The 26,891-nt window shown below is 53.5% G+C and overlaps 2 protein-coding genes across 5 annotated transcripts; both read left to right on the forward strand.

The window, feature by feature from the left end:
• Positions 1 to 1,458: 1,458 nt before the first annotated feature.
• On the forward strand, positions 1,459 to 5,812 carry SMIM45 (small integral membrane protein 45). The gene is made up of 4 exons (XM_051637335.1): positions 1,459 to 1,499; positions 1,797 to 1,953; positions 4,289 to 4,365; positions 4,910 to 5,812. Exon 4 carries the CDS (start codon positions 4,912 to 4,914, stop codon positions 5,116 to 5,118), a length of 207 nt encoding a protein of 68 aa, XP_051493295.1. The 5' UTR covers positions 1,459 to 1,499; positions 1,797 to 1,953; positions 4,289 to 4,365; positions 4,910 to 4,911; the 3' UTR covers positions 5,119 to 5,812.
• A 4,768-nt stretch (positions 5,813 to 10,580) lies between these two features.
• SEPTIN3 (septin 3) lies at positions 10,581 to 23,674 on the forward strand. 4 transcript variants are annotated; one of them, XM_051637141.1, is made up of 10 exons: positions 10,581 to 10,800; positions 16,057 to 16,248; positions 16,497 to 16,625; positions 17,361 to 17,442; positions 17,819 to 17,956; positions 18,319 to 18,436; positions 18,888 to 18,983; positions 21,012 to 21,111; positions 21,584 to 21,635; positions 22,858 to 23,674. In XM_051637141.1, exons 1-10 carry the CDS (start codon positions 10,791 to 10,793, stop codon positions 22,991 to 22,993), a joined length of 1,053 nt encoding a protein of 350 aa, XP_051493101.1. In that variant the 5' UTR covers positions 10,581 to 10,790; the 3' UTR covers positions 22,994 to 23,674. The 4 variants fall into 4 exon arrangements, with proteins under 4 accessions (XP_051493101.1, XP_051493111.1, XP_051493121.1 ...); XM_051637151.1 differs by having other exon boundaries at positions 10,653 to 10,800; positions 21,015 to 21,111; XM_051637161.1 differs by lacking the exon at positions 16,057 to 16,248 and having other exon boundaries at positions 10,653 to 10,800.
• The last annotated feature ends 3,217 nt before the right edge of the window (positions 23,675 to 26,891 follow it).

The raw sequence follows: 26,891 nt of genomic DNA on the forward strand, positions 1-26,891 counted from the left end.
CTGGGAACACAACATACAATATCCTTTCAACATTATTATTTTTTTTTTAATTTGATTGGCTCTTGGTTTGTCCAAACAATGTGTTTCTCTCCCAGTACAGTCAAAACTGTGAGGCTTGTGTTTTCCTCCCTCTGCAATGGGATAAGTGAAACAGTTACTGTGCTGATGGTGGTTAAGGTAGGTATCATGGCTGAACTTCAGTGAAGTTAAAATTAAGGTGGGGTTGCAGGCTGCTCTCTGGAGGGACATGGCAATCACCTGGAGTGCCCACCTCGCTGGAGCAAACCAAGAAGCAGATCCTAATGGATCTGGTCCTCCATGCAGATATGCTGCTGGATACAGGAGAATCCCAAGGCTATGCTCAATGCTTCTAAGCGATTCCAAAGCTGTACCAAGTAGAAGTGGGGCTCAGGAGGACAAAAAGAGGACAAGGAGGTAGTAATGGAACACACCAGCCAGACCCCATGGCTCCCAGCACAGCCCTGTCTCTGTGCCAGTGGATGAAACCCCAGAGCAGGCCTGGTGATGAACCACTTGGGTGCATTACCTTTGGAGCCAGCAAGTGCACATTGACTCTGTCACTGTCCACAGGTTGGCTTGGGGAGGGGACAAACCCAATTGTGCCTGAAACACAATCTACTGGGAAGCCAAATCCTCCACTTCTTGGCTCCGGGGGCATAGGCATGCAGTGGGCACAAATTCAGAGCTTAGATGTTTTGGTGGCTTTTATTAGCCCTGCAAACCTCGACAAGCACCTCTCTTGGCAAGTCTGCAGGGCTATAGGTGTCAGAAACTAAGTGGTCAGGGCTGGAGAGTGCAGGCAGGAGAGCAGGCAGCTCTCAGAGCTGGAGCCAGTTGTTTGGTTTTGTTACAACATTTTTGTGTTAAACGACTTCTGTATCACAGTGAAAATTTCACTGTGTACTGAAACAAACAAACAAAAAGCAACCAAAAAAACCCAAGAGAGTTTGGTTGTTCCTATTTCTGTGCTGCTGAAAAGCTGAAGCTGTTTTAACCAGCCTGCTTCTCTCAGCAGCAGCAGTGACAGAGCCAGACATGCATTCAGGAAATGAGATATTTCACTGAAAACAAAAACATTACAGCAATTTTGGTTCCGTTTTCTGCTGTAAAATATTTTTGGGAAAAGTGTTGATCATTTTATTTTTGCATAAAACCCCTAAAACGAGTAGGAACCTCCCTCCTTTTCCACCCCTCTCTCTCTGCCTCCACCCCGCTGCTGACAAGCCACCAGCCCCCAGCGCCTTGGGTCGGGCACACTGGCAAATCTGAGAAGTCTTAATATCCCATGAATCCCCATCAGCACGAGCTCACACACGTCTCCTCCAGCATTTCTCCTCCTCCTCAGTCCCATCCTTTCTTCTCATCCGGGTGGAGAGCCGGTCCTCCGCCGCGGCATCCCGGGCTGCGGATGGTGCGGGAGGAGGGAGAGCATCCCTCGGCCGCCTCTCCCGTGGCTCTCGCCCGGGTACCATGTGCGGGTGAGCTGGGGAGGCCGGTTGCCATAACGACCGCTCCTAAAATGCCCTCCCCCCATTCCTCCGCCCCCCCCCCCCCCCCCCCCCCCCTTTCCCGGGCATTGGGATGCAATTGGTTGCAGACGGTCCCTCCTTCGGGGGGGGTGGCGGGCGGTGGGGTGCCCTGGGGAGGCAGGAGGGGGGCTGACGCTGCCGGGGCTGCGATGGGGGAAGCCCCCCGGAGCCCCAGTGGGCGATGAGGCCGCGCTGCCGGCTGCCAGCTATTCCCGCACGATCCCACCATCCCTCCCTCCCGCCCAGTGCCTGTCGCCTGCCGCTGTCACCCTGCTCTCCCGGAGCCGAGTCCTTTCTCTCTGGTACTACCTGGCTGGGAAAGGAGCCTGATTCACCCCAGCCGGGCCCCAGCAGATGCCAGAGGGAGCAGCCTCATCCCATCACCTCAGGCCCGTGGAAGGAGGTAGGTGGCATGTTGCAGGGCAGGTAGTGGGCGCTAGTTGGGGATGCAAAGTGGGACCAGGGTCATGTCCTGGTCCCCAGCTACCGGCAGCTCCTTGCTCCAAGCTGCAAGCTGCCCCAGGATGCCCCAGTCCTGGTGGGATCTTCTGTGGCTGGGGTGAGCCTGTGGCTGGTAACCTACCAACCTGATTTGTGCTCCCAACCATGCACATGGGAGGGTTTTGTGGCCACAGTCACCTGTGTCCTGTCACTCTGCATGGGCACCACTCCTGTCTCACACACCCCCTGCCCAGTAACGACTGCATGCCCATGTCTCCTGCAACGCCCCCCACCCCCCCACCTCCCCTGGTTCTCCTGGCCTCCCCCAGGCAGTTTCTGCCCTGTCACTTGCAGCGTGCCCCCTGGGCACCACAAATGTGTACCCACATCACCTTGGGGGGCAGTGGCAGGTGGCACAGGGGACCCAGGGGTGACATTGAAGGAGAGCGGCTGGAGTGACACGTGTAGCGTGGGTTTACAAAGAGTCAGTCAGCATCCTTCTGTGGGATGCTGTCTCAGCTGAAAGACCAGGGACTCTTCCATGTCTTTGGGGTGACACAGATGTCCCACTCTAAACTTGGGTGCTGAGATCAACTGGTCCAGCAAGGGTTAAGTCACATTTAATATCTGCAGAGCTGCTCCAGAAAGCTGACATCTTCTAATGAAACTCTCTCTTCTCAGCACCTGCATCCAAAATCTGCTCACCCATCTGACAAGGACAAGTGCTTTGCTGGGCTGGCTCTGCAGAGCCGGGAGTGGGGGGCTCTGAGACCCTGCCCACCATTTGGCTTGGTCATGGTGAGGACCCTTTGCTGGGGGGCAGGGACAGGCGAGTAGTGGGGGACATGGCATGCAGTGAGGGCTGCATAGCAAGTAGGCTGAAGAATAGGTTGCTGGCGAGGAGCTGGGAAGTGCTGGCTCTGCTAGCCATGGAGGAAGGATAAACTGGGAAGCCTGTAGGGCTACTTTTTATTGCTGTGCTCTTTGGATGGCAGCTTTAATGCCAGGTTTGGAAAGCAGATGACCGGGGAAGGCAATGAGGTTGCTGGCTTTCCTCCCATTGCCTCGAGGGGTCCAAGACAGAATCACCTTCCCAGGCTCCCTAACCGTGGTCATTGCTGTAACCAGCCAGGGACTGGTATCAGCTGCTGGGGCACCTCTAGACAAAGGGTTTTGCAGCAGACATGGCCCCCCAGGCTGGGTGCAGCAGCAGCTGGGATGTGCAGGGTGTGCACAGGACCTACTTTTGCAGAGCATGTAAGAAAGCTGCGCTGAAGGGTCCCTGGCCAAACCTGGACCTCAGACCTGTCTCCTGTTGGGGTTGTGTCTAATTCCTTCCACAGTTCCTCAGTAAGATCTGAGTGAGAGAAACCCAATAAAAGGATCCCTGCTCCCCACAGCACGTCTAGGACCTTACCGTGGGCGGGGCCGGGGGCTTTTGTCCTGAGTTGCTCGCCCCAGGGAAGCAGAGGCAGTCTTGAAGAGGCAGGAACAGCACCTAGATTGTGCCTTGCTCCCCAACAAATGAAGCAGAGTCCCGTCAAACTCGATCAGGTGGAGCAGGAGCGTAGCAAAAGGGAGATGGGAATCACTGAGAGGGAAATAAAACCAAGGGCTGCTGAAAGCCAAAGGCATAGTAGGACGAGGCAAAATTGACCGAGGTCTCCCCTGTCATGCAAAGAGCCTCCCCTCAGGACTTCGTTTTGTGCCTGAGCCCGGCACTGTCATGCTATGCCAAGCCTGAGGGAACCAGTTTAAAACACCAAAGGCACTGGTCCCAGTTTGAACTACCAAGGCCTTAACAAGCAGTAAGCTCACCATGCAAAACCCAGTATCCCTGGCACTGGGGGAGGCTGTAGCTGGGCCTTTTGGGGGGAGATGCTTCTCGATCCCCTTTTCTGCCCCTGCATGACCCACACACTGGTAGGTGTTCCCATCGGAGTGGGCAGCTGGGAGTCAGACAAACTGAATAACACTGTGGGGTTGCAATTTGTGTTACTCCCTCCCTCCCTCCTAAAGGATGGGGATGAAGGATGGGCACAAATGTGGTGCCATTACAGCTTTTAAATGGCCCCGAGTTGGAGTGTATGCCCTGAGCATGGCATCAGCAGGGCCATGCAGGCTGGGAGGGAGTAGGCCAGGCACCAGCAGGTTGTGGAGCTGGGACCCCATCTGTCCACCCCTCTGGAAAGCTTCAGCCCTGACGGCTGGGCAGGGAGATCTTTGCTCCTTCCTGCTCACTCATTTTTAGCCCCGGTCAACAGTGGTTGTGCAGCCTATTGTTTTGTGTTCCCCAGGGCGACTCTGCTCCTGACTCGGCACCTCGCACCTGGGTGGCAAGAGGTTCCTGGAGAGGCAGATCAGCTGTCCCCAAGTAAGTGGCTTTCACTGCCCAGCAGCTGACATTGGGGGAGGATCGGGACTCTGCTCAGAGACCAGAGCTGAACCAAGAAATGCGAGGTCCCTGGGTACCTGAGCCCCCACAAGGCAGGGCACTAAATTGTGGTGCAAGGGAGGATTCAGCCCTGAGTTCAACCAGCTCAGACTGGGAATTGAAAGGGGTGGTGAAGTGTCAGGGGAAGGGATAGCAGATTTTCCCCCATATGAGAAATGAGAAGCAGGTGTATGTACCTGCTGCCTACCTTTAATAGCTGGCAGCATGACTGGGGGTGTGTGGGCTTGCACCCCTCTGTGGGGAGGGAGCAGGACTGCCACTCAGGGAGGGGGTCCCATCAATAAGCCAAAGGGATTGCACTCTCCCCAAAGCACCCAACATGAAATGGGATGCAGTGGGTGTATGAGGAGGGGCGCAGGGAGGCTGGGCACTGTTGATGAGGCAGATGTCTCATCATGAAGCTCGGTGGTGGTGTTTTTTGGGTGCTGCCACTGCACGAGCTTACTCCATTTTTCTCTGGCAGTCATGCCCCATTTCCTGGATTGGTTTGTGCCAGTGTATCTGATGATCTCCATTCTCATCCTGGTGGGCTTTGGAGCTTGCATTTACTACTTTGAGCCAGGACTTCAGGAAGCCCATAAGTGGCGAACGCAGAGGCCGATCATGGAACGAGACCTTCGGAAGACACTGATGATTCGGGACAACCTGGCCTTTGGGGTGCCCGAGGTCTGACACGCTGCTCATCACATCCAGAAGAGACTCCCCTGGGTGGGCAGCAATCCACAGTCCTCGGCAGGGATAACAGTCCTGATGGCTGATGGTCTCTTCACTCTGCTGATCTGGGTCTCATACTTACCACTCACCTTTCTGCCCCTTTGCTTCTTAGGCAAGGTTTGTGTGCCACTGGAGACCTGGGGCTTCCCATGTGCTCACAGCCCTTCCCCCAGCCAAGGATTTCTGCTCGTCCCCATGGATGAGACTGATGAATCACTTAAATGAAAAGTCCCTTGTTAATCACTGGAGTTTGAGCTGCCTGGCATCTTGACATAACCTTCAGCAGGAAAGGTCTCTGCAGGGGTATCAGGCTTGCAAAGGGATACAGAGCCTTCTACTGCTATTCACTGTGTTAAATCTAACCCAGTCTGTTGCAGTACAGGGGGTATTTGGGGGAAATAAGTGGGATTTTAACCCAGATCATTGCTTAAGCTGAGCTCTTCACAACACCCACCCTTGGTGCTGGGATGATAAACTTGCTGAAGCTCTGTGCAGAGAGGCCAAGGGCTCAGCAAGCCTCAGAGGCTGAAAGTCTTTATCCCTGCTGAAGGTGCAATGCTGCTCTGTGTCTGTTTGGGTGATGCAGAACTTCATCCACCCATCCATCCATTCCAGATGCACTACATTCCAATTAAAGATCTTTACTAATGAAGTTTGTCCAAGTCCTGTGTCAAGCTGAGAATATTCTGCAGCTTTCCATGAAGGGGTGCTGCCAGACTTATCACATAAGCCCATCCTGATCTGCCTGACCTTCTGCTCTTCTGCTGCAGAGTGAAATAGGAGAGACTGGGAGGTAGCGTGCACTTGTTCAGTCCCCTGCACTCCAGAATCCTATGGTTGTGGATGGGCTCTTCCTTAACACTCATACTAATGCAAGCTGTGAATCATCCCCTGACCCCCTTTCCCTGCATGTCTCTGAGAAGGAACATTGGCCTGTCAGCAAAATGGGCCTATTGCACCACCTCTGCTTTCTGGACTAAAGCCATACAAGGCACACTTGGTTCAAAATCCCATGTTTATAGATCATCTGCACTTTCTGCCCTGCCACTGAAGCACTGTCTGAAGCTGTGATATTGGGGCTAAGAGGGACACTCACATCTTCTCCCTCCCTGCCAGCCCAGTGCAATGCCCAGTGTGCACAGGGAGGCTTAGGGGAGCTCTGACAGGAGGGTTCATCCAGAGCCTCTCCTCACCTCTCCTCCCAGCCCAAGACCCACCCTTCAGATGCAGCAGATGCAGAGGTGCTACCTGTGAATGCTCTGGACACAGCAGGGCCCTGTGTGCCCGACCCCTGCATGTGCCACCACCTTGTGTGCACATGTCCACACATCCTGTGCTGTCACCTAGGCCTGCCAGTATCAGCTTGATCCACATTCCAGGGTGCTCCTGGGGTGCTCTGTGCTGTAATCCCCAGTGGCTCTTTTGGGCACACTGCCCAAATCTGCCACAGATCCTGGATGGGCTTGTGTCTCTCATCCTCTCCTGTGAAACTGTCAGCAGATGTTTTCTCCTTGAGAGTGCACTGGCCATTTGAGTGAGTGATGCCCAAAGTTACACATACCCTGGCAAATGAAGGCTCAAAGTGCAGGTGCAGCCTGAAACAGGTAAATCCCACATATTTTTGTACCTTGGTGACTTGGGGCTGCAAAAGGGAAATGCCACAGGGCTGGGCTGCATGGTCTGAAGTGCCACCCTTGGCTGCATGGCTCAGGTCCCCTGCCCTCTGGCAAAACACAGCCATATCTCCAAGCACCAGCTTGGAAACCTGCTTCCTTGCCTCAACTCCCTCACAGCTGGGACAGCACTACAAATGGACCCCAGCTGAGCCATAGCAATAAAAACCTCTGTGCTGGAGCTGAGGGGCTCAGAGGGGCCAGGGGCAGGTTAAACTATCCCTGTGGGAAGGGGAGCCTGGTTGCCAGAGTCTGCACCAGCAGAGGTTGCTTTGCCATCACACCTCCTCCAAACCCGCTTTCACCTGGTGAGTCAAAAGAGAAGAAGGAAAACACCATTCTGGTAAAACCAAAAAAACTGAGTCTGCCACCACAACTCCACTCTTGGCCAGCTGACATCTGTAGTGTGATGGGGCTCCCGCGGGGTACCCTCTCCCCTCCTCTGTGTCCTCCTCTGTGCATCATCCTGCCTGTTTTCACCTCTGCTCTGACTGTGACTGGCCACAGAAACTGAGCAATAAAAAGATGACAAACAGGTCAGCGATGGATTAGAGAGAAACCAGTATTTCCCTCGGGTACAAAGGACTTCATTGGCAACAGTGTCAAAGCCCTACCCAGGGGAATAAAAGTGTGTGACAAACCACGTGGCTGATGGTTTATTTTCCTGTTGTTCCCTTGCTCCCTCGGGAGCTGCCTCCTTCCAGCTTGGGGCGGGCAGCAAGGACCAGTCTGCAGCAAGTCCTTTACAGCAGGGTAGGTCTTTCTCTGCCTGGTTTCTGTGCCAGCTACACTGAAGGGCTATCTGGGAATAATTAAGTCAAAGGCAAACACTGCCTGAAAACTGAGACTGTTTCTCCCCTGTGGGACCTATGTAGCCAGAGAGACCTCAGGAGAGAGAAAAATAGTTGCAGATACTGAATTAAACTGCGTAAAGCATCAGAGAAGATACTTATTGCTGGAAATAGTGCACAGCATCAGGCTGGTCTTTTCCACCTTCTCTGTCTCTTTGCCTTCAAAGGAGCAGAGAAGTTACACCCCTCTGAGCCCTCCCTTCCTCCAGCACTACACATGGCTTGTTGCAGGTCACAACACAGTAGTTCCCCCACTACCCCTCAGCCCTGGCCACCCAAAGGCAGGTGACCACCCTGCCATGCTTTGGGTGCCTGGGTCTCCTTCTCTTTGCTCCTGTTTGCCAAAAAACTATGTGTATTCTCATCCCACCCGACCAAAACTATTCCCCACTTCTTCTTGGTTATTGCCCTTAAAAGTCTCTTCTATAGTAAGGAAGGTGTGGGGTAGGAAGCTGCCTCCCTGTAATGGATGCCTTCTTGACCCTGAAAATGTCCCAAAGCTGGCAAAATCAAGAAACAATCAGAATAATGAAGAAGCAAAAAAAAAATCAGAATAAGAGAAAGAAGCATCAACCTGGATGAACATCTGATGAGGGAACACTGAATTTCCTCAACAGGGCATGAATCATTGAACTGGAATCAGCCATTTGAAGAAAAGAAAAAAAAAAAAAAGAGAGAGAGAGAGAGAGGAAGGGAAAGCATCTCAAAAATTCAGAGATTTTAATTTATTTAAAAAAAACCAAAAAACTTGCACTTGTTGTCCTCAGGAGCAGGCAGTGCAGGCCTGACCACACCGCTCCTCCACCTCCCACCATGGGAGTGGGGCAGGGGGCTGTGGCATGGGGCTGCCCGTGGCGTGGGGCTGCCCGTGGCGTGGGGCTGCCCGTGGCGGAGGCCAGGAAGGCACTGGGGGCAGGGGGCAGGAGTGGCAGCAGAACCAGGCGTGGGAGAGTGCCGGGCAGGCCACAAGCACCCCATTGTCCTGCTGGGAGGCGGGCTGGCTGGCCTGGCAGGGCTGCCAGCGGGGGCTCGGACCCATGGACATCGGTGGCTCCGGAGAGCACTGTGTCCTAGGATGCTGCAGCCCTGACAGCGGGAAAGGCCTGGGAATCCCAGCCCAGCCCGGCACTGCCTGCCCCCTGCCCTCACACCTCCGCTTCCCGCTCACCGCCGCCTGCCATGGAGGAGGACATCACGCCTCCCCGCAGCTGCCTGCCTGCCACGGGCAGCCCCAGCCGCATCCCGGGCCTCTCGCCGCGGTGGGACAGTGCGCTTGGCGTCCCCGTCACCCCCACCAAGAGGAGCTGCCTCTCGGTCACCCTGCGCCGGGCTGGCGGGGCTGGCGGGGGGTCCCTCTGGGAGCGGCTGCGGGGCCCAGCTCCCGTCACTCCCGTGCCCCCGCGCCCCCGGCCCCTGGCTGCTGAGGGGCCCCAGCGACACGGCGGCCCCGGTGGGGCAGAGCTGGCCTCAGCGGTGAAGATAAGCCTGCCTGGATCCCCGCCACTCTCCGGTGGGTCTCTGCTCCTGGGGCGGGCTGGGCAGGGGGGAGGGAGGCACCAAAGGGTCTCTTGGTGGTGCCATGGGGCTGGGTGCGGGGGGCAGGGCCCTTCAGCAGTGGTGGGGTGACTTGGGGGAGGACGGGGGCTTCCCCCCCGGGAGTGATTCCCCCTTTGCCCACATGTAGGTTGGCGAAGGCAGGAGGGAGGGGAGCCCATGCAGGGTGAGCCCAGCACCCAGCAGGGAACGGGTGGTTGCGGGCGCATGTCAGGAGGTGTTGCAGGTGCTGAGATGTCCCTGTCTGTCTGTCTGTCCCCAGACAGCCAGATTATCGGATTGCTCAGCTTAGTGTGGGTAACTTTTCAGCACCTACAGTGATTTCTAAATACTCCTGTAACCCACAGCAGGTGCAGCTTTCTTTTTGCCCAGGGGCACTGTAAAAAGAGACACCCAAACCCCTCCCTGAGTCTGCCACGCATCCTGCAGCCTGGCCCCCACCCAGGGGGCTGCTGGGCAGTGGGGGTATTCCTGAAAGGACATCAGAGCAGCCCCAGATGTTCGTGCCCCAGCACAGAGTGGTGGGGCTATGGTGGCTGATGGGGCCAGGGCTCACAGCTGTAGGAGAAGGAAGTACAGAGGGGGGAAGCAGCATCCCCCTCCAAAGGCACCAGCAGCCAGGGACATCCATACAGCTCTGCCAGCACAGGCACATCCTTCAGACACATGAAGAAGGGCACTGCCAGCCATAGTTGCCTGCTGGGGCACACAGGGGTGTGATCTGTGCCCCCCGACGTGGCCCGCAGACGGAACACACACATGTACATGCACACGCATGTGCACAGATATGTGCACACGCACGCTGAAGGGACAGCGCTCGCCCTGCCTCTGCACCGCAGGCTGACAGCCAGGAATTGCAGTGCCAGAGGAGAAAAGGTTTCTCACGCCTCCGCAAGTGGAGCTGAAGGGCAAATCACTTCTGATGAACCAAAACGTTCCCGATTTCCCCTTTCCGGGAAAGCAGGAGGCCTTGCCATCCCCTGAACCCAGTAAACACCTAAAGGAAGAGAGTGCCATTTGTCAGCCCCACTGGGGCAAGGCCACGAAGGGTTAAATATCCCCCTCCCTAAACAAGCAGAGATGCTGAAACCCCTGGAGAACTGGGAGAGAAAAGGGTCAGAAAAGACCTGTGCAGCGCAAGGAGGGAGGAGGGGTGCGGGTGTGCCGGGGGGGGCCCCCAGGAGACAGTGGCCCCAGCGGGGTCAGCCCCTCCATCCCCACCGCCGTGCCCACCCAGGCGGGGAGGCTGGCGGGGGCCTGGGATGGAGGCAGGGGAGGGTGCGCGGGGGGAGATTTTGCGGCGATGTTTAATATTCAGGTCACATGACGATGGCAGCAGGAGCAGCACCAGCATCCCCGCTCCGCTGAAATAGCCACTGGAGAAGGAGGGGAAGGAGGAGGGGGGGTGGAGGGGGGAGAGAAGAGGACACAGGAAGGAAGGCAGAGGTAAAAACGGAGTCTCGTAGCCCACCGCACCGCGTCAGCGTCAGGCTAGAAAAGTGAGGGGGAAGCCCACCCCCTTGGGAGAGGATTCGGAGACAAAGGAAGCTTCATGTTCAAAGGTAGGATGCTCCGGGCTCGGCAGGGCTGGGCGATGCTGGAGGGACGCCGCTGGCGCTTTTAGTGAAGGCACCTTCCACCGTGCCCCAACACTGCCCAGCTCTGGCCACGGGGGAGGAATATCCCTGTAGGGCAGCGGGGAAAATCCGTCCTGGCTTTGTCTCTCCTCTTTTTTTTCCCTTGTGGTGGCAGCAGTCTGGCATGAAGAAGAAGGAGCAGGGCTGGTTGCGGGGCGGATGGGGAATAGCCGGCGCCAGGGGCTGCTCTGAAAGAAAGAGATAATCCAGCTGGTCCAGAGCTGGGGAAAGCCCAGAAGCTGCTTGGCGACTGGTTTGTCCCTTGCAAGTGACAGTCAGTTGCTGCGGGGGCAGCAGGGACGTCCTGTGCTGCTCCCTGGGCATCTGCGCAGGAGCTGGCGGGCGGGCACGGAGCCCTGGCACCGGCAGGCAGGCAGGGGGAGAGGCAGACGTGGCAGCAGCGGGTACCCCGGTCCTAGGGCCCTCAGCATCCTCTTGCCTTGTGGTGCAGCTCTGCCACCCTGGTGGCAAGCTGGCATACGGGGATGCTGGGGAACAGCATCAAGGGTACAGCCAAGGCTGAGGTGAGCATCTAACCCCGCAGCAGCTGGGCTGGGGATGTGCCCAGCCCCTTCACCTCCAGCTTCTGCCTCTCCAGGGAGGCTTGGGCACACAATGCCCTAGGTTTCACTGCAGCCCTGGCAGAGCCAGGCTCTTGCCCAAGCCCTCTGCAGAGTGCTGAGGGGAAGTAAGACTATTGCTGGGAAGGCTATAGCAGCCTAAGGAGCTGGGATGAGATTTCCTGCCTCATTTAAAACGCCCAGTGATCCTGAGGCCAGGCAAAAAGAGCTGGTAAGAAGAATAGCTTTGTTCTGCACCCTGAGGTCAGGCGGTGCATCCGCCAGGGCTTGGCCTTTGCCCTGCACAGCTGGGAGAGATGCCTCAGGATCACCATAGAAATGGAAGGGAAAGGGATTTTTCCAGCAGAGAGATGTTCAGTGCAGCACCTCTGTGGATCCGATGCAAGGCGCAGATCCTGATGTCCTCAAGCCCCAGGAAGGCTGTGCTACTGAAGCATTTTCTTTCCTAGGCACCTGGCATCACCCACCAAGCACCTGCCCCTGCCAGCCACCTTCAGGCTCCAAAACCCATCCCTCCTCCCTGTCCCATGTCTGTAGGGAGTGGGACTGTGGGTCTGGGGCCACGCGGGTGGAAAGGTCCGGGGTGAGACGTACGTGTGGATCACTGCCTCCAGCTGGAGCGGGAAGCCTCGTCCTGCATGGGAGGAGAGCCACAGCAAGGACATCCATGTGTTATGTGGGGGTTAAATAGCTTTTCCTTGCTGGAAGCTGGGCTGTGATGGTCGACTGTTTGCAGCCCTCCTCCCTCTTGCTACTCAGACAAAGGATGGGAAGGCAGGGGGAGGGGATGTGACTATATCTGGGTTATTCGGGCAGAGTAGATGTTAGCCCCCACTACCTGAGCCCCTGAGGAATCTGCAGGGTCACCTCTGTCCCCAGCCAACTGCTTCAAATATCAGAGGCAAGTGGACATGAAGGGTGTGCTGCAGTAGTGGTGTCTGCTGCTGGCCACGTACACAGACCTTTCAAGAGGGAGGTTTTGGGGTGGATTGGTGGGTGGTAGAAGCAGGAGCTATCTGGGACCGTTGGGACTTCTCTGAGCACCCATTGCCTTTCTGGTCCTGTCTGCCCTGACCTTAAATGCTGCACCCCTCGCTGCTCTGGAGTCAAATGGAGATGCATCTCTTGTGAGCTAGAGATTATCCCCCAGCAGCCCAGCCCAGGTGACCTCCCACTGGTAACTGGGCAGCAGAGGTATCACCAGCAACCACCCTCTTAAATGAGCTTTGCTTAGCACACAGAGGAAAGCAGCAGGAAAAAGGGTGGCAATGCAAACAGAGGATGTAAGGGGTGAACCTTTGTTAACCCTCTATTCATTAGCTGTACTGGCCCTAGTGCCCTATCGTGTATTCATTACAGGGGACAGCCAGAGGGGCCCGGGGATGTGCCTAGGACACACAATATTACCCCTTGACCAGTCAGTCACAGCACTAATGAGGCTTCTTAGCAGCATTACTTCATCTAAACAGAGCCATTCCCAGGAGACCAGGTAGACATGTTTCATATCTCCAGGTGCCTCTCAGCTCTGGCCCCGGTTTTGCACATCCCGACCTCCTCGGCAGTCTGTTCCTCATTTGGCTCCTTGAATTCCTCTGTAGGACTTAGGAGATAGAAAATTGTGTGCAGAAAGCTGAGCTCTCAGGCACCTCTATGCAAAATGGAGGCTCCCCTTACTGAGGCTGTATGGGAAGACACCCCACACAGAGAGGAAGGCAAATGACCAAGAGGAGAAAGGGAAGTTGTCTACCCTGAGACCTTGAATGTCCAAAATCAAAACACCTAGGGCAACATCACTGATATAAAATCCAGGAAATATTTCAAGAGACTTCTGGAGATCTTTTCTCCTGGTCTCAGGCCTTTCTGTCAGTGCCCAGGAACCTGACTAAAATATCTGCTCCAGTCGCTCTAAATTCCTGGCTCTAGCAGCAAACCCTGCAAAGGGATAGCCATGTATTGTGATGTCCACAGCAGAGTTAACAACATCTGCTGGCTCTGGGCAAACCATCCCTTGGTGAGACTGAGGGATGAGTTACGAACCTTTTAGTGAGCCTTGAGCTTGGCTGCCAGCAACTTCCCTCCTTCCTCCCCCTTGTGTAAGAACAAGGAGGGAATAAAGGAGAGAGCAACAGGCCCCCTGAGAACAAGCTACTGCCTGGGCAGCAAAGAGGTTGCAGCATGCATGGCCAAGGTCCTGCACCCATCCCATGCAGGTGCTCAGTGGAGCTTTCTTCCCACCTCAACCTGCTCCCTGTCCAGCTCTGGGGTTTATTTGCCCCCACTAAAGCAGTAGCCAAGTGCTTCACTGGGGTCACAGCCTCCTGCCCCTCATAATTCCCTGTCTCATGCTCTTTTCCCTCTCTCTTTGGGGTAGGTGGGACCCCAGCAGGGCTGTGTGGGGTGCACACAGGATGCTGCAGCAGGATGAGGGGCATGGCACAGCCATGCCACTGTGGTACAGGTGGTGTGGGGCAGCCCGAGACGGGAAGAGCAAAGAGCAGGATGCAGGAGAGCCGGCTGGCTTGGCCATCCATGCTGTGCCACAGAGATGGGCTTTTCTGGCTGGCAGCAGCTTTGAGAAAGCTGGAAAAAGACAACAGGAGCCCCAGGGGTTGCTTTGTCAGCAGGAAAGGCACAGAGTAGCTGTGACGGGTGTAAGAGCGGATCTCAGCTGAGAAGCACTGGGCTCGGCAGGCAGGCTCCTCGGGCAGCTGCCCGGCAGCGTGAGGTGCTCTGAATTGCCAGCCTGGCTCAAGCCAACAGTCTGTCTTGTGCTCTGATCTCCCCAGGGTGCTGCTCGCTGCTTCAGGAGAGGGTGATGATAGATCAGAGTGTCCTGGCTCAGTGGGGAAGAGCAGAAGGAGGGGGCCATCCTCCAGCAGACCTCTCCCCTGGGGGCAAGGTGGAACAGAGGTGGTGTGAGAGCCTTCAGAAGTCCCCTACCGTGCTGTGCATGGCTGGCTCTGCTTCCATCCTCTCACATGGAGGGAAGATCTCTTCTCCCAGTTCAACATAAGAGACTTCCGAAGCAGTGTAAAAGGAGCTGGGTGGAGGCACTCTTCTCCTTGCCAAGGCTGGCACTTCTGCAAGGTCTTCCCTCAGCACACGATAGTAGGATATTAAAGCTTATATAAAATGTGTGTCTGCACAGGAGCTTTGTTGTGGGAATGCTAGGCAGGGTCACCAGCCAGCCATGAAGCCTGTTGCAGCCTAACCCTGGCCTTGAACAAAATCTCTCTGTCCTCTCCCTAACCCTGGTGTCTGCCTGGCCTGGCTGGGCTGTCATGGGGACCCCAGACTGGTGCTATCAGTGTCCCCAGCCTGGTGACCTCTGTGTTGTCTTCCTCTCCAAGGGGCATGTGTCACCCACCAAATGGCAGTCGCCTGCCTGGCCGCTCATGTCCTCCTCTGCAGCCAGTGGGTTCTGCTGAGAAGAGTGAAAAACTCCACCAAAATGATGGAAAGGGATAATTTAGTGTGAGATACTTGAACTGAAGCAGCATCCAAAGCAAGTGGAGTGCTTACCAGGCAAAAACACATGCTGTCCCTGTCCTGGAAAAATAACCATCTAATGAGAAAAAGCATGAAGGAGACAAGTAATTAGAGTGGGAGAGGCTCTAGTTTGCAGCTGGTTTGTACATGAAAGATATTTGATTCCCATCCCCTTCATTTCCTTTCTAGATTCATCACTTACTCCTCCCTTCCCCACCAATTACAGCTTTTCTTCTGTGCCCTGTCCTCTCCCAACCTCCGGCTTCCTCCCAGCCTGTGGGAGCTGCTCACTAATGAGACCAGAGAGGGAGATAAATGGATGAGGCCTGCCCCAAGCAGTGTGTGCCGTCACCCGAAAAAGAGTCAGGGAGGCTGGAAAACCTGCAAGGACTTTCTTCTGGCCTATTTGTTTGACATGTAAGAAGTGAGGAGGGAAAGGCGCAGATGATTAGTTTATTGACCATGATGATTAGTTTCTTGAGCATGACAAAACCCATCGATCTATGGGCAGGAGGCAAGCTTGGAGGTTGTGGCCATGCTCTGCACTTCCACCACTGCCTTCCTCTGAGGAACTGAGCCTGCAGAGCATGGCCAGTAATGCAGATGCCCCTGGCAAGGGCCAGACTTGCAAGTCCTCACAGTAAATCCCAAAATGTTTCAATGCTGAGACTTGATACAGGGTAATTTTTAAAAGTCTGTTCCATCACAAATGTCACACTAAACTTAGACAGGCAAAACACCAGGTGATCCTGGTGAGAACTGGGAGATAAAAAAATGAGGAGACACACTCAGAGCTTTGGGCACCTGATGAGCAGCCCAGCCAGCTTCACTGGGTCTGCTCCTGCTGTTTGGATGTAGCCATCAACATGTTCCATTCCCAACAAACCAGACTTCTCCCCCTCCTCATCTGGAGTGACATACAGAAGAGAGTGCTGGAAACTCAAGTAGATGTTCCTCCATGAAGAGCCTTCCTGCCAAATTTTTGCAGTTCAGTTATCCCCTGTAGCTCTTGAAATGGATGGTCAAAGTTGACCTCAGCCACTGTGACAGGTGAGCAGGGAGGTCCTCGTTGCACCTTAATGATGATTTTTCAATCTTTCTGTCCATGCAGGGCCAGCAGAGAGCAAAACCGAAGCAGCCATGTCTGAGCTGGTCCCAGAGCCACGACAAAAACCAGTTGTACCAATGAAACCCACAAGCATTAATGCCAACTTGCTGGGATACATTGGTATTGACACCATCATTGAGCAGATGCGCAAGAAAACCATGAAGACAGGTTTTGACTTCAACATCATGGTTGTAGGTAGGCAGGGACCAGCCGAGGTACTGGGAACCATGGCCAGGGACTGCCCTATGAGGCCAGGTGGGAGGGCAAGCCCTGCAGGGAGGGCTCACCAGAGCAGGCAGTGCTTGCTCTGGAGGGAAGGAGAGCCTGCACAAGGAAGGAGATACCTACAGCCCCTTCCGCTCCCAGCCTGCCTCTGTCCCCCGGACCTGCTGTCATCACTGAACTGTGTCAGGTGTCATGAGCTTCCTTTCTTCAATCTGCAGGTCAGAGTGGACTGGGAAAGTCGACATTGGTGAACACCCTCTTCAAATCCCAGGTGAGCCGCAAATCTTCAGGCTGGAACCGGGAGGAGAAGATCCCCAAGACGGTGGAGATCAAAGCCATTGGACATGGTGAGAGCCAGGCTGCTGGGGTGGAGGCAGTATTGATGCTTCAGCACAGTCTTGCAGAAGACCCCAGTGACCTATGCAAACAGTTCTTTGGTATCATGCAGCCCTTTCTCCATGGGAAGCTAAAGGAAAAGTGACAGATTTAGATGGTCTCAGACCCAGACAATGCTTTTCTTAAACAACAATGCCACTGATGCCACAGTCAAAAGTGAGGGGTAGAAAAAAAGGTATTTCTTCTGCCAAGACATTAGCCTGCATGTGTGGATTAAGCATTGCTGTAAGTCATTCCCACCTGCAGATACTTAACAATCTATGCAAATTACATTGGTGGGTTCCATCCCAGGCCTAGTAGAGCACATCTCCTCATGACAAAGCACCAGAACAGCTTCCACAGTGTGCAGAGTAATGAGCATCATCTCAGATTCAAGATGAAGTACTGGAGGGGAGGGTAAGTTGTGTAAGGTAGGTACTACCTTTGGGCCACAGACTGAGCACAAATTCACTTTTCTTGTGCCAGAGTGGTATAAGGTGCCTTTGGTGAAGTGGTTACCAAAATTTGGGGTCAGAAATGCAAGTGGAGGTCACAACTGTTGTGGCATGACCCAGTCTGACCTGGTCATGCTTGCTGGGCAGGGATGAGGGCCAAGCACTTCTGTTCCCTTGTAAGGCACAGAGACATGTTTCATGATGGAGCAGGTCCCCAGGGAGGCATATGACAGTTTACACTTTCTTCCCCAGTCATTGAAGAAGGTGGTGTCAAAATGAAGCTGACAGTGATTGATACACCAGGATTTGGGGACCAGATCAACAATGAGAACTGGTGAGTTTTACATGGTCAAGGCCTTGTGTCCCAGAAAGGGCTGGAATTAATACGGTATATGGAGTGATTCTCATCTATTTGGCCTGGAAAGTGTCTGGGATCCTACTGCACTCAGGGGTCTGCTAATGAAGAAGTGGAATTGTGACCACCATGTGTCTGAGTTCATGCTCAGGGGTAGGCACACATTGCATAGCAAGTGCTTTCCTCTGTGCCCAGCTACAGAAACTCTTAACCATCTCTGCTGATGGTGAGATGCTTGTGGTGGGTATTTTTTATGCCTGAGACTGCTTTAGTGCTGTCAGAGCTGGGAACACTGTAGGCAGGAACACAAGGAGATTTCCACCTGTCTATTCATCTGTCTCTCATACCTTAACAGCTGGGAGCCAATTGAGAAATACATCAACGAGCAATATGAAAAATTTTTGAAAGAAGAGGTGAATATTGCAAGGAAGAAACGAATTCCAGACACACGAGTGCACTGCTGCCTCTACTTCATCTCGCCCACAGGCCACTCGTATGTACACAGACCCTGGTCCTTCCTCAAGCCTTCAGTGCCTCCGTGCCAGATATATAACCTGCACTGCTCCATCTCAGCCATGGACCCATGAGTCCTGCCTGCAGGGCTGGCCACTGAGCAGCTTAACTTTGAATGCTGCAGGGCTTGAAAGGGTCTAGAATAACAAGGGCAGGAGAAAAGCCACTGTGTTTTTTGGGAGAGGGTAGGATGGATGGGAAGAAGCAGATGAAAGCATGGTGGCAGCAAGCAGGGCACATACAGGGAGGTTTCATTGGTGCCCAGATGCTGAGAGAGACACTAGGATGAAAAGCGAGGAGGGTTAAGTGACCCCTTCCATGTTGTTCCCTTTTGGGCTACAGCCTGCGGCCTTTGGACCTGGAGTTCATGAAACATCTCAGCAAGGTAGTGAACATCATCCCAGTAATTGCCAAGGCTGACACCATGACCTTGGAGGAGAAGACCGAATTCAAACAAAGAGTGAGTATCTCTTCTCTTGCATGGGATCCTTCCCTGCCCTGGCTTGGAGGTGGGAGGCATGAGCAGTATCCTTCTCCCTGGAGTTGCAGTGCAGTCCTCAAGGTACACAGAGTCCAGCCCTGGGTTGGTGGGTAAGTCTTGAAGATACAGCTGCTTGTGGTTCTGAGGGGACCTGTTAGATCAGGAAGAAACGTGTGTATCCCTATGACATCTCATGATACGCTCTGTCCCAGGAACTGCAGAGCCAGACAAGTAGATGTGGTTGGGGAAGAATGACTCTTCATTACTGCCGTGTGTCCATGCTTTGCTGCATGCTTCCCTGGGGACCATCCCTCCAGCCCCTTCCCACTGGAAGGATGGAAGGATGTCCCAGATGTGTTTGCCCAGCCAGCCTGCCTGCCTTGCCTTCAGGTTTATGTTGCTTTGTGTTCCAAAATGTCTTTCTGCCCAGGTGCGCAAAGAGCTAGAAGTCAATGGGATCGAGTTTTACCCCCAGAAAGAATTTGATGAGGACTTGGAGGATAAAACAGAGAATGACAAAATCAGGGTAAGAAGTATTTTATTGTGGGAGGGGAATGGAGGGTGATGGCTGGACATATTTAACAAGTGTAAAACAGACATGTCACTAGAAAGTTTTAAACGCTTTGTGGTCTCTAAAAGAAAGATACAATGGATGTAAGGGATGGTCATGTCTCCTTCTCATCTTAATTTGTCCCTGCGGTTACTACAGGGTGATATAAAGGCTGAGTGAGGAAGGACTCCTCAGGTGTTTCACCTCCTCTTGCTGAATGCTCTGTTTGGCCACCGTTAAGGGCCAAAGGGGCCTGATATGTGGCTGATGTCCAGCCTCTCTCCCAAGCAACTGCCCCATGAGCCCTCTCATCTGCCGACCAAACTCGACCTGAAAAGCAGTGCAGTTCTTATCTCCCCGAGTCCCTGTGAGAAGGCTTGTCCCACTCTTCCCTCCTCAGAGCATTAGAAACTGTCTCCCAGTTTCCAGGTTGTGCTTGTTCATGGCCAGGTTGTACCCAGGATTCTATCTGTGTTCTTGTGCCAACACTGACTCAAGCAGTTCTCCTACCTAGTGGTCCCCTCCACTACTCAAGGCATTTATAGAGAACAACATTATCCTTTGCTGACCTTCTGGCCAGCTAAAGGACAAAAGCTCCTTCAAATAAATGAGCTTCCAGTTCCTCAGCAGCCCATGCTCCTAGTCACATTTTTCTGTGCTTGCTCCAGTTTTGTTTGATTTTCTAGCACTAACGTTGCTACCCCATGCTCCCCCATCCCTTCTGAGATCTGAGCAGCTAAGCTGTGGGCCCCATATGGTTTTTAAACAATTGCATAACACACACTGGTGGCTCTTGGTCATATTGTGGCTGACTAGCACATGGGGTCCCTCCACTCCTTCAGTCGCAGCTTGTTCATGAGATCTTAAGTCATAGCGGAAATTCTCTATGTTATTTCCTAAATGTGGCTCTTTGTGCCTCAAACGTACATCTTCCTGGATAATAACCCAACCTTTGTGCTGATAATACCTCTTGGCCTTGTGATGTTAGTGCATTTAATTACCTCATAATTTCTGTGACTAGGCCATTAATGAAAACAGATTGGCATCTGTGACAGTCCTCAAGACACTCCAGAAGGGCTGCATTGCAGCCTGAAACTTGCCTTTTCAACTTTCCCAACTGTCACAGCCCCAAGAGAAATTCCTAGCTTTCCCATCTTAAGTAATCATTTCCCATTTGGCAATACATCACTCATTCTAGAGAAGACTAGAAGGGTTTTGCTGCTTCTCCAAACTGTTACTAGTTTTGAGGAGGGCACCACATTTTGTTCTGTACTTCAGCATCATTGCCCTGGGTTTGGATAGTCTCACATGTAAGAAATACACTGCTTTTTAATCTCCATTCCCAGGCCCAGGGACATCTACAAAGCAGAGTAAATCTACAAGCATATGCACAACCTTATGTATAGCAAGGTCTCCTGCACCTGTGCTCTGGAAACAGATGGTTTCTCCCTGTTCTTAGAGATACCTGGGTCCCAAATAGCCTCACCTACTGTCCCACTTCACAGGAAAGCTGCTCCCCTACCCCTACATTGTTGAATGTTCACATGTTTCTTTGGGGAAGATGTTTTGAGACCTCTCCTTCTTCTGGTGAAGAACTACAAACTTGGTGAGAAATGCTCACTGCAGACCACCCATATGAGCAGCCCTGGGCTGAAAGACCCTCTCCTGGTTACATCAAAGTACTTCATTTCTGGTCATCCCCCTCTTCAGAAATGCTGGAGATGGGTGCAGAAAAGCTCTACCCTCTGCTTCAGAGCCCTTGGCACTGCTGCAAGCTGCACACTAAGCTTAAGGGGTGCAAGGACACCTGTAAAGCAAGGGCCTGAAATTCTAGGAATAGCACTGATGGGTGAAGAGGACAGCCAGTCAAGTGTTGCAGGGTTTGCAAGAACCCTTTCCCTTCGATAAAGCCTTGTGTTTGGTAAGCTGAGAGGAGGAAAGGTGGATGGGGAACAGTGATGGTGCTGCTCTCTGGAATGGGTCTCTCCACATGTCTCTCCCCAGCAGGAAAGCATGCCCTTTGCAGTAGTGGGCAGTGACAAGGAGTACCAAGTGAATGGCAAGAGAGTCCTGGGCAGGAAAACACCTTGGGGAATCATTGAAGGTAAAGCCCCCTTTGCTTCAGGAACTGAGCGTATCTATATTACCCCAGCAATAGACAAGAGTCAAGATGACATGTCCCATGACTATTTTCCCATCCCTTTTGTGATAAACTTTTTGAAAGAGAACAAGAGGAGAATTCTCAAATAGCTGTGCCGGGAGGGAATGCCATGGTCAATGTGGTACCACTACTGCCAACTGGCAGAAGCTGGACCCACTCTGAACACCACAGCGTGTGAAGCTGAGCTCCTGAGGTTGCCTTGGTTTTCAAATGAAAATACACACGTTACCACTCAGCACATCTTGGCTTTATCAATGCCTGACAGTGTAGCATTCCGACATCTGGCTGTCCATTTGGAAGTATTCAGGCTCTGTCCACCTGGAACCTGCCCCGTGACAATGACCTCCCCATGATCTATAAGCACAAAGGCATTGTTGAAAATATAAAGCCTAACAATTGCTTGCTTTCTTTTCAGTGGAAAACCTCACTCACTGTGAATTTGCCCTACTTCGAGATTTTGTCATCAGGTAAGGCCATGGTCATGTACCAGTTTGCTCTTGATGAGAAAGGAGTCTTCCTTAGACCCTTTTAGAGTGAAATAGCCTCTGTGGAAAGGAAAATAAAGTACATTTCAGGTAGTGAAAGCTTATATGGGGTAAGGTTGGATTGAGTTAAGGGGTAGATACTTGAGTGCCACTCTTGGTGACATGATCATGTGACATGTCAAGTAGGTGTTAGTTTTCATGTATAAGCTGGATGCCTGGAGAAAAGCAGGGTACTACTACCCCCCTTATATCCCAGTAAGTATATTAGATTGCAACAACTTCTATTTGTTGCTGAGAAAAGGTATGGGCTGGAATCACTGAGAAAGAGGCCATTACCCATCCTAGATCATGTGTCCTACCAGGTTGAGGGATGGGCTGGAAGTGAAAAGCTCCAACTTTTGTTCAGCTTTCACTGTCCTTTCTTATTTCTACTCTGTTTCATGAAGTTGTCTCAGCATAAGTGATATCTGCCCCAGAGCTGCAGATCCAGGGTCACTTCTGTTCCCTGTATGCAAAATAAGGTTTTAAAATAACACCCAAAAAAAAGAAAATAAGGGAAGCACACTTAAAACCAGAGAGCCCTGTGGCTCATTCCACCTCTGAGTATGGAGTTATTGAGACACTTGGCCAGGTACAATAGACATTACCCTCCTGCCCTCTTTTTGTTCTGTGATACCTTCTGTAGCAGACGTGCTTTCTATAAGTCTTCCAGTAAAGACATTCTCACCAAGTGATCATCATAGAGCATGTAGCAATCCAAGCCCCCAGCCCCTATGGAGTTTAGGGAAAATGCTCACAGCAGTGTTCTGCAGGTTATGGTCTGCAGTGGACCTGAATACACCCTCCTGGTGCTTTCTTGTTTCACCACCACTTCAGTTGAGATAAGCCCATGTTTGCTCTGACACACCAGGACAGCTAGTAGCTGTCCCACTGGTACAGCTGTGGGAGGGGCAGGACACTAACAAGCACAGCCAAGGATTTCAGCCCAAATCTTGCATATGTGTCCTGGAATGCTGGTTCTCCAGTGCTCAATTGTATGATGGTACCCATGCAGAAAGAGGGGTACACTCATTAGCCTGACTGACTGGAGGAATCTTCCGTTTATCTTGGGGAATAAAATTATTGCCAGAAGATGAATACTGACCACGCTGATATTGGTTATTGTATCCTCTTTTCAACCCCATCTTCACTCTGTCCCCTGCAGGACCCACCTTCAGGACCTAAAAGAAGTGACCCACAACATCCATTATGAGACCTACAGGGCCAAGCGGCTGAACGACAACGGCGGGCTGCCCCCCATGACTGTCGAGACAGAGGAAAACCACGAAAGTAACCTGTGAATGACCCCCCCCACCCCGCTGTCACCTGGTGTCTCTGGATATGACAACCCACCCCTGCTACCCCTGACTACTGTGGGCCTGTCTCTGAAGCATGTGGCGCATCCCCCGGGTGCGTGAGAGGGTGCGAGCATGAGTGCGTGTGCGTGCGTGTGCCTACCTCTGTGCCAGAGAGGGGACAAAGCTGTCTCCCTATCCTGCCCAGAGTGTCCTCATTCTCCGTTTGTTTTTTGCACAGTGGACTGTCTGTCCTTTTCCCTTCTCTCGTTTCTGTATCTCAGCTGTGTGTCTTGCCTGAGGGAAATAGGGATGGGGGGAAGGATTTCTAGGGGCAGGTGGGCTTCAGAGGTGGGAGGTGTGGGACATGCTGTGGTTCTGTTTTGATCATACAGCAAGAGGAGAGATGGTGGAGGCGGTGCACACAGTGTCTTCAAGTGATGGCAGCAAAGATTTCCTTTGGGTCCTCAGTGGGGGGGAAGGCAGCTGGCTGGTCTAAGGGCAAGGTGGCCCGTTTCTTGCTGTGGCTTCCCAAGGAGAAATGATGGCTTGGAAGTGGATAGATGGGAGAAGTGACAGTGACATGTTTTGTGGTTCAGGGGAAGTGATCAGTGAGAGGAGACAGAATGAGTTCTTGGGCTGTAGGATCTGTCTGAGAAGCATCAAAGGACTTGGAGAAGATAGCCATATTTTCCAAAACGAGCATAACCCAGAGGAAAAGAATGTTTCTGCTGCAGAGGGTGCATTTGCCCTGCCCAGTGCTAAGATCAAAAGCTGCACTTGAGCATCACAGGCTTTTGATCCTGCGCAGCTTCCAACTCAGACCAAGCTGTCCGGAGGTCAGCCCACCTTGTCCCCCCCTACAGCAGTCCCTCCAGTCTCTCTCCACCAGGACAAAGCAGGTCCCAGCCAAACCCTTCCCCCACAGCACAGCCCCTCTGCTGTGGGAACACAGGGAAGACTGTGCCACAGGGGGTCTCTGCCAGGGGCTGCCCTGGGGACAACCCTGCTCAGCACAGGCCCTTCAGGATCTTGGAGAAGTGTAAGGAGCAGTGGCTTGAGAAGTACTGGGCGAAGATGTCTCCCTGGGCTCTCCACTGATGGTGGGAACACAGAGATACCTCCTCCTCACTGAAAGGACTGCATTTGCTGCTCCAGCAGTCTCAGTATGTGCTGTTCCCGCCCTCTCCTACTGCCCTCCCAAGTTCCATGTCCTCTTCTCCTGTGCTTTTGACCTCATTCCCTTTTAGCCCTCCATAACTTTCTTCCTTCCATTCTTTTCCTATCTCACCTTCTCTGCTCTTGACTATTTCTGTCTCTCCTTCATTTCTCTGAGTACTTGAATTTTCCTTTTATCCAGGCTGTCTCCTCCCTTTCCATCTCCCAGCTCTTACAACTTCTCCTTATCAATGTGCTTTTGTGTCCTGTTGAGAAACTGTTGGTTTATCTTCTCCTGGAGACCCAGGAGCAGAAAGAGGCACAGCTTTACTGAAGACTATATGCTCATCTCTAGCAAGGATGTCCCTCAGGATGTTTTCTGGATGTCCTTCAGCCAGGCAGAAAGCATCAGGGCTGGCTGGGAAAAAGGGAGGCGGGGAGAAAATCTCAGATGTCCTGAGTTTGGCAGTCTCTGCCTGTCACCCAGACTGTCACACAGTTGGCAGGGACTGTCACCTCCAGGAAATAGCCAGTTGCACTTAAAATGCACGTGCAGAATGTCGTGGCACAGGACAGTTGTGCTGCAAGTCAGGGGAAGTGCAGAAGGTTTGGGATGGGGGTTGGAAAGGCTGGCACGGGAGGAAAGAAGATCCCAGTGAAGGAAGAGTTGGGGAGCACTCAAGACAGGACTGAGGTTGGTTGACAGAGCGGGGTTAGAGCCCCGTGCCAAGCCTGGGAAGAGGGTTTTCCAAGCCTTAGCAAAACCACCTAAGAGCATATATGTCCATCTTGTGACTTTCTCTGGTGCTGTCACTGCAAAGCAAATGTGCCTCCACTCTTGCTCTCCTATGTCCACACAAATCAGCCATTCTCAGCACCTCTAGGATGTGAGGGCCACACCAGCCCCTTGCAGTCCTTTCACCACCCACATTCGCGGCTCCCCGTGTCCCTGTATGTGGCACGTGCAGACAGCCTTCCACCTGCCCTCCCACCTGCACCAGGCCCTCGGCCCCGCAGAGAAAAAAAGCCTCATCTCCAGTGTCAGCAGCTGTTCCACAGACCCTGCGGAAACCACCCTGCCATGCTGCCGCCCATCCCACCACCCACACCAGCTATCCACAGCCCAACGCAGGGTCAAAGCCTCCTCCCAACTTGTCTCCACCAGCTGCCATGACATGGACACATCCCCAGCATCACCGGCTGCCAGAAACATCTGCTCAGCCTCCTCTGCTGTGGCTGCTCCTGCCCAGCCTCTACGTAGTATTTTAACCCCAGTGCAACAGGAAACTCTCCCATGTCTCCTCTCCTTCACTGCCCTGAAGCACGAAGCCACGCTCTGTCATCTCTAGCAGGGGCGTGTGGAGGTCTTCCCTGCACTTGCTTCCTCACACAGCTCTTTGGTGGCCATGCGACTGCTCTAGAGGAACTCTCTCGCTCCTGGGACGGTAATTTCCATAACTTTTGGGCCCAAACAACAAGAATTACAGCAGAAAGCCAACACTGCCCTGCTTAATGAAAGCAAAGACACCGTGCAACAGAAGAGAGAGATTTTCCTTTGCCTGTAATGTTGGTTGCAAGGACAAGGCTGTGTGTTTTGCCCTATAGGTTTAGGAAACTTTGATTGTTTGTTTGTTTGTAGTGAGGTGGTTTTTAAGCTCTGCTCTGTAACTTCCTGTCGGATCACGGGCTACTTCTAAAGGATTCATAAAAGCTCGCTGAGAAAAGCAAGCTCAGGTATTCCTCGTTGCCATCCGCTCATGCAAATATACCTGCCCAACTACCAGAAAGTCTACAAAGGGCCAACACCAAAAATTTCCCATGTTGCGTGACAGTGGGAGATACTGTTGGGGAAAAGTCTCGGCCAAAAGATAAGCTGGGAATAGCCTGAATGGATCCCAGCTCTCGTCTGCCACCAGCTGAGTCCTGGGATGACCACAGCACGCCAGAGGTTCCCCTCAGAGATGCCATGGAAGGATATCACAGGGGGTAAAGCCTATATTTGATACCCAGGGGACCCACTCGGTGCTCTCAAGACTCACAAGCCCTTCATCACCTCAGCCACCCGGCAGGAAAGTTTTCCAAGGCATGGCAAGTCCCAAAGGCTCCCTTTTTCCTTTTAACACTGGACAAACTCTGTTTAGGCCGAGATGGTGACAAACGCGACCGCAAGCGCGGTCACACTGCCGAGCAGCGGGAGCAGGAAGAGCGAGCAGCGCGACACGTAGGCACTCGTGTTCGTGGTTAGTTGTGAGGACCAGTTAATCACGGCTGGCTACGGCCGGCAGGCAGGTGTGCGGGGGGAAAGGCTGCCCCGGAGGCGCTGCCGCCACCTCTCCCACCCCAGCGCGGCCTCGGAGAGCGGGAGGGCAGCGCGGACGGAGGACGGCAAAACCCGCGCTTCAGCCGGACACCGGGCCGGGGGAACCGGGCCGCCGGCAGAGGAGGGGCCGGGCAGCCGACCTCGGGCAGCCCGGCCACCGGAGCGGCCCGTCGCCGGGAAGACGCGATGCCCGAGGCAGGGTGGGCGGTACCGGGAGCTGTAGCGTTCTCTCCGCCGGCCGCCATTAAAGCCCCGTCGCCTGCCGACCGCCGCCTCGCCCGCGCGGCACCGGGGGCGGGATGTCACCGGGGGAGGGCGGGGCGGCACCGGGGGGGGCGTCACCGGGGGAGGGCGGGACGTCACCGGGTGTGGGTATGACGTCACATGGGGGCGGGACGTCACCGGGGGCGGGGCGTCGGGTCCGTC

The sequence above is a fragment of the Apus apus genome, chromosome 1 (assembly GCF_020740795.1).
Source record: "Apus apus isolate bApuApu2 chromosome 1, bApuApu2.pri.cur, whole genome shotgun sequence".
Classification (NCBI taxonomy): domain Eukaryota; kingdom Metazoa; phylum Chordata; class Aves; order Apodiformes; family Apodidae; genus Apus; species Apus apus.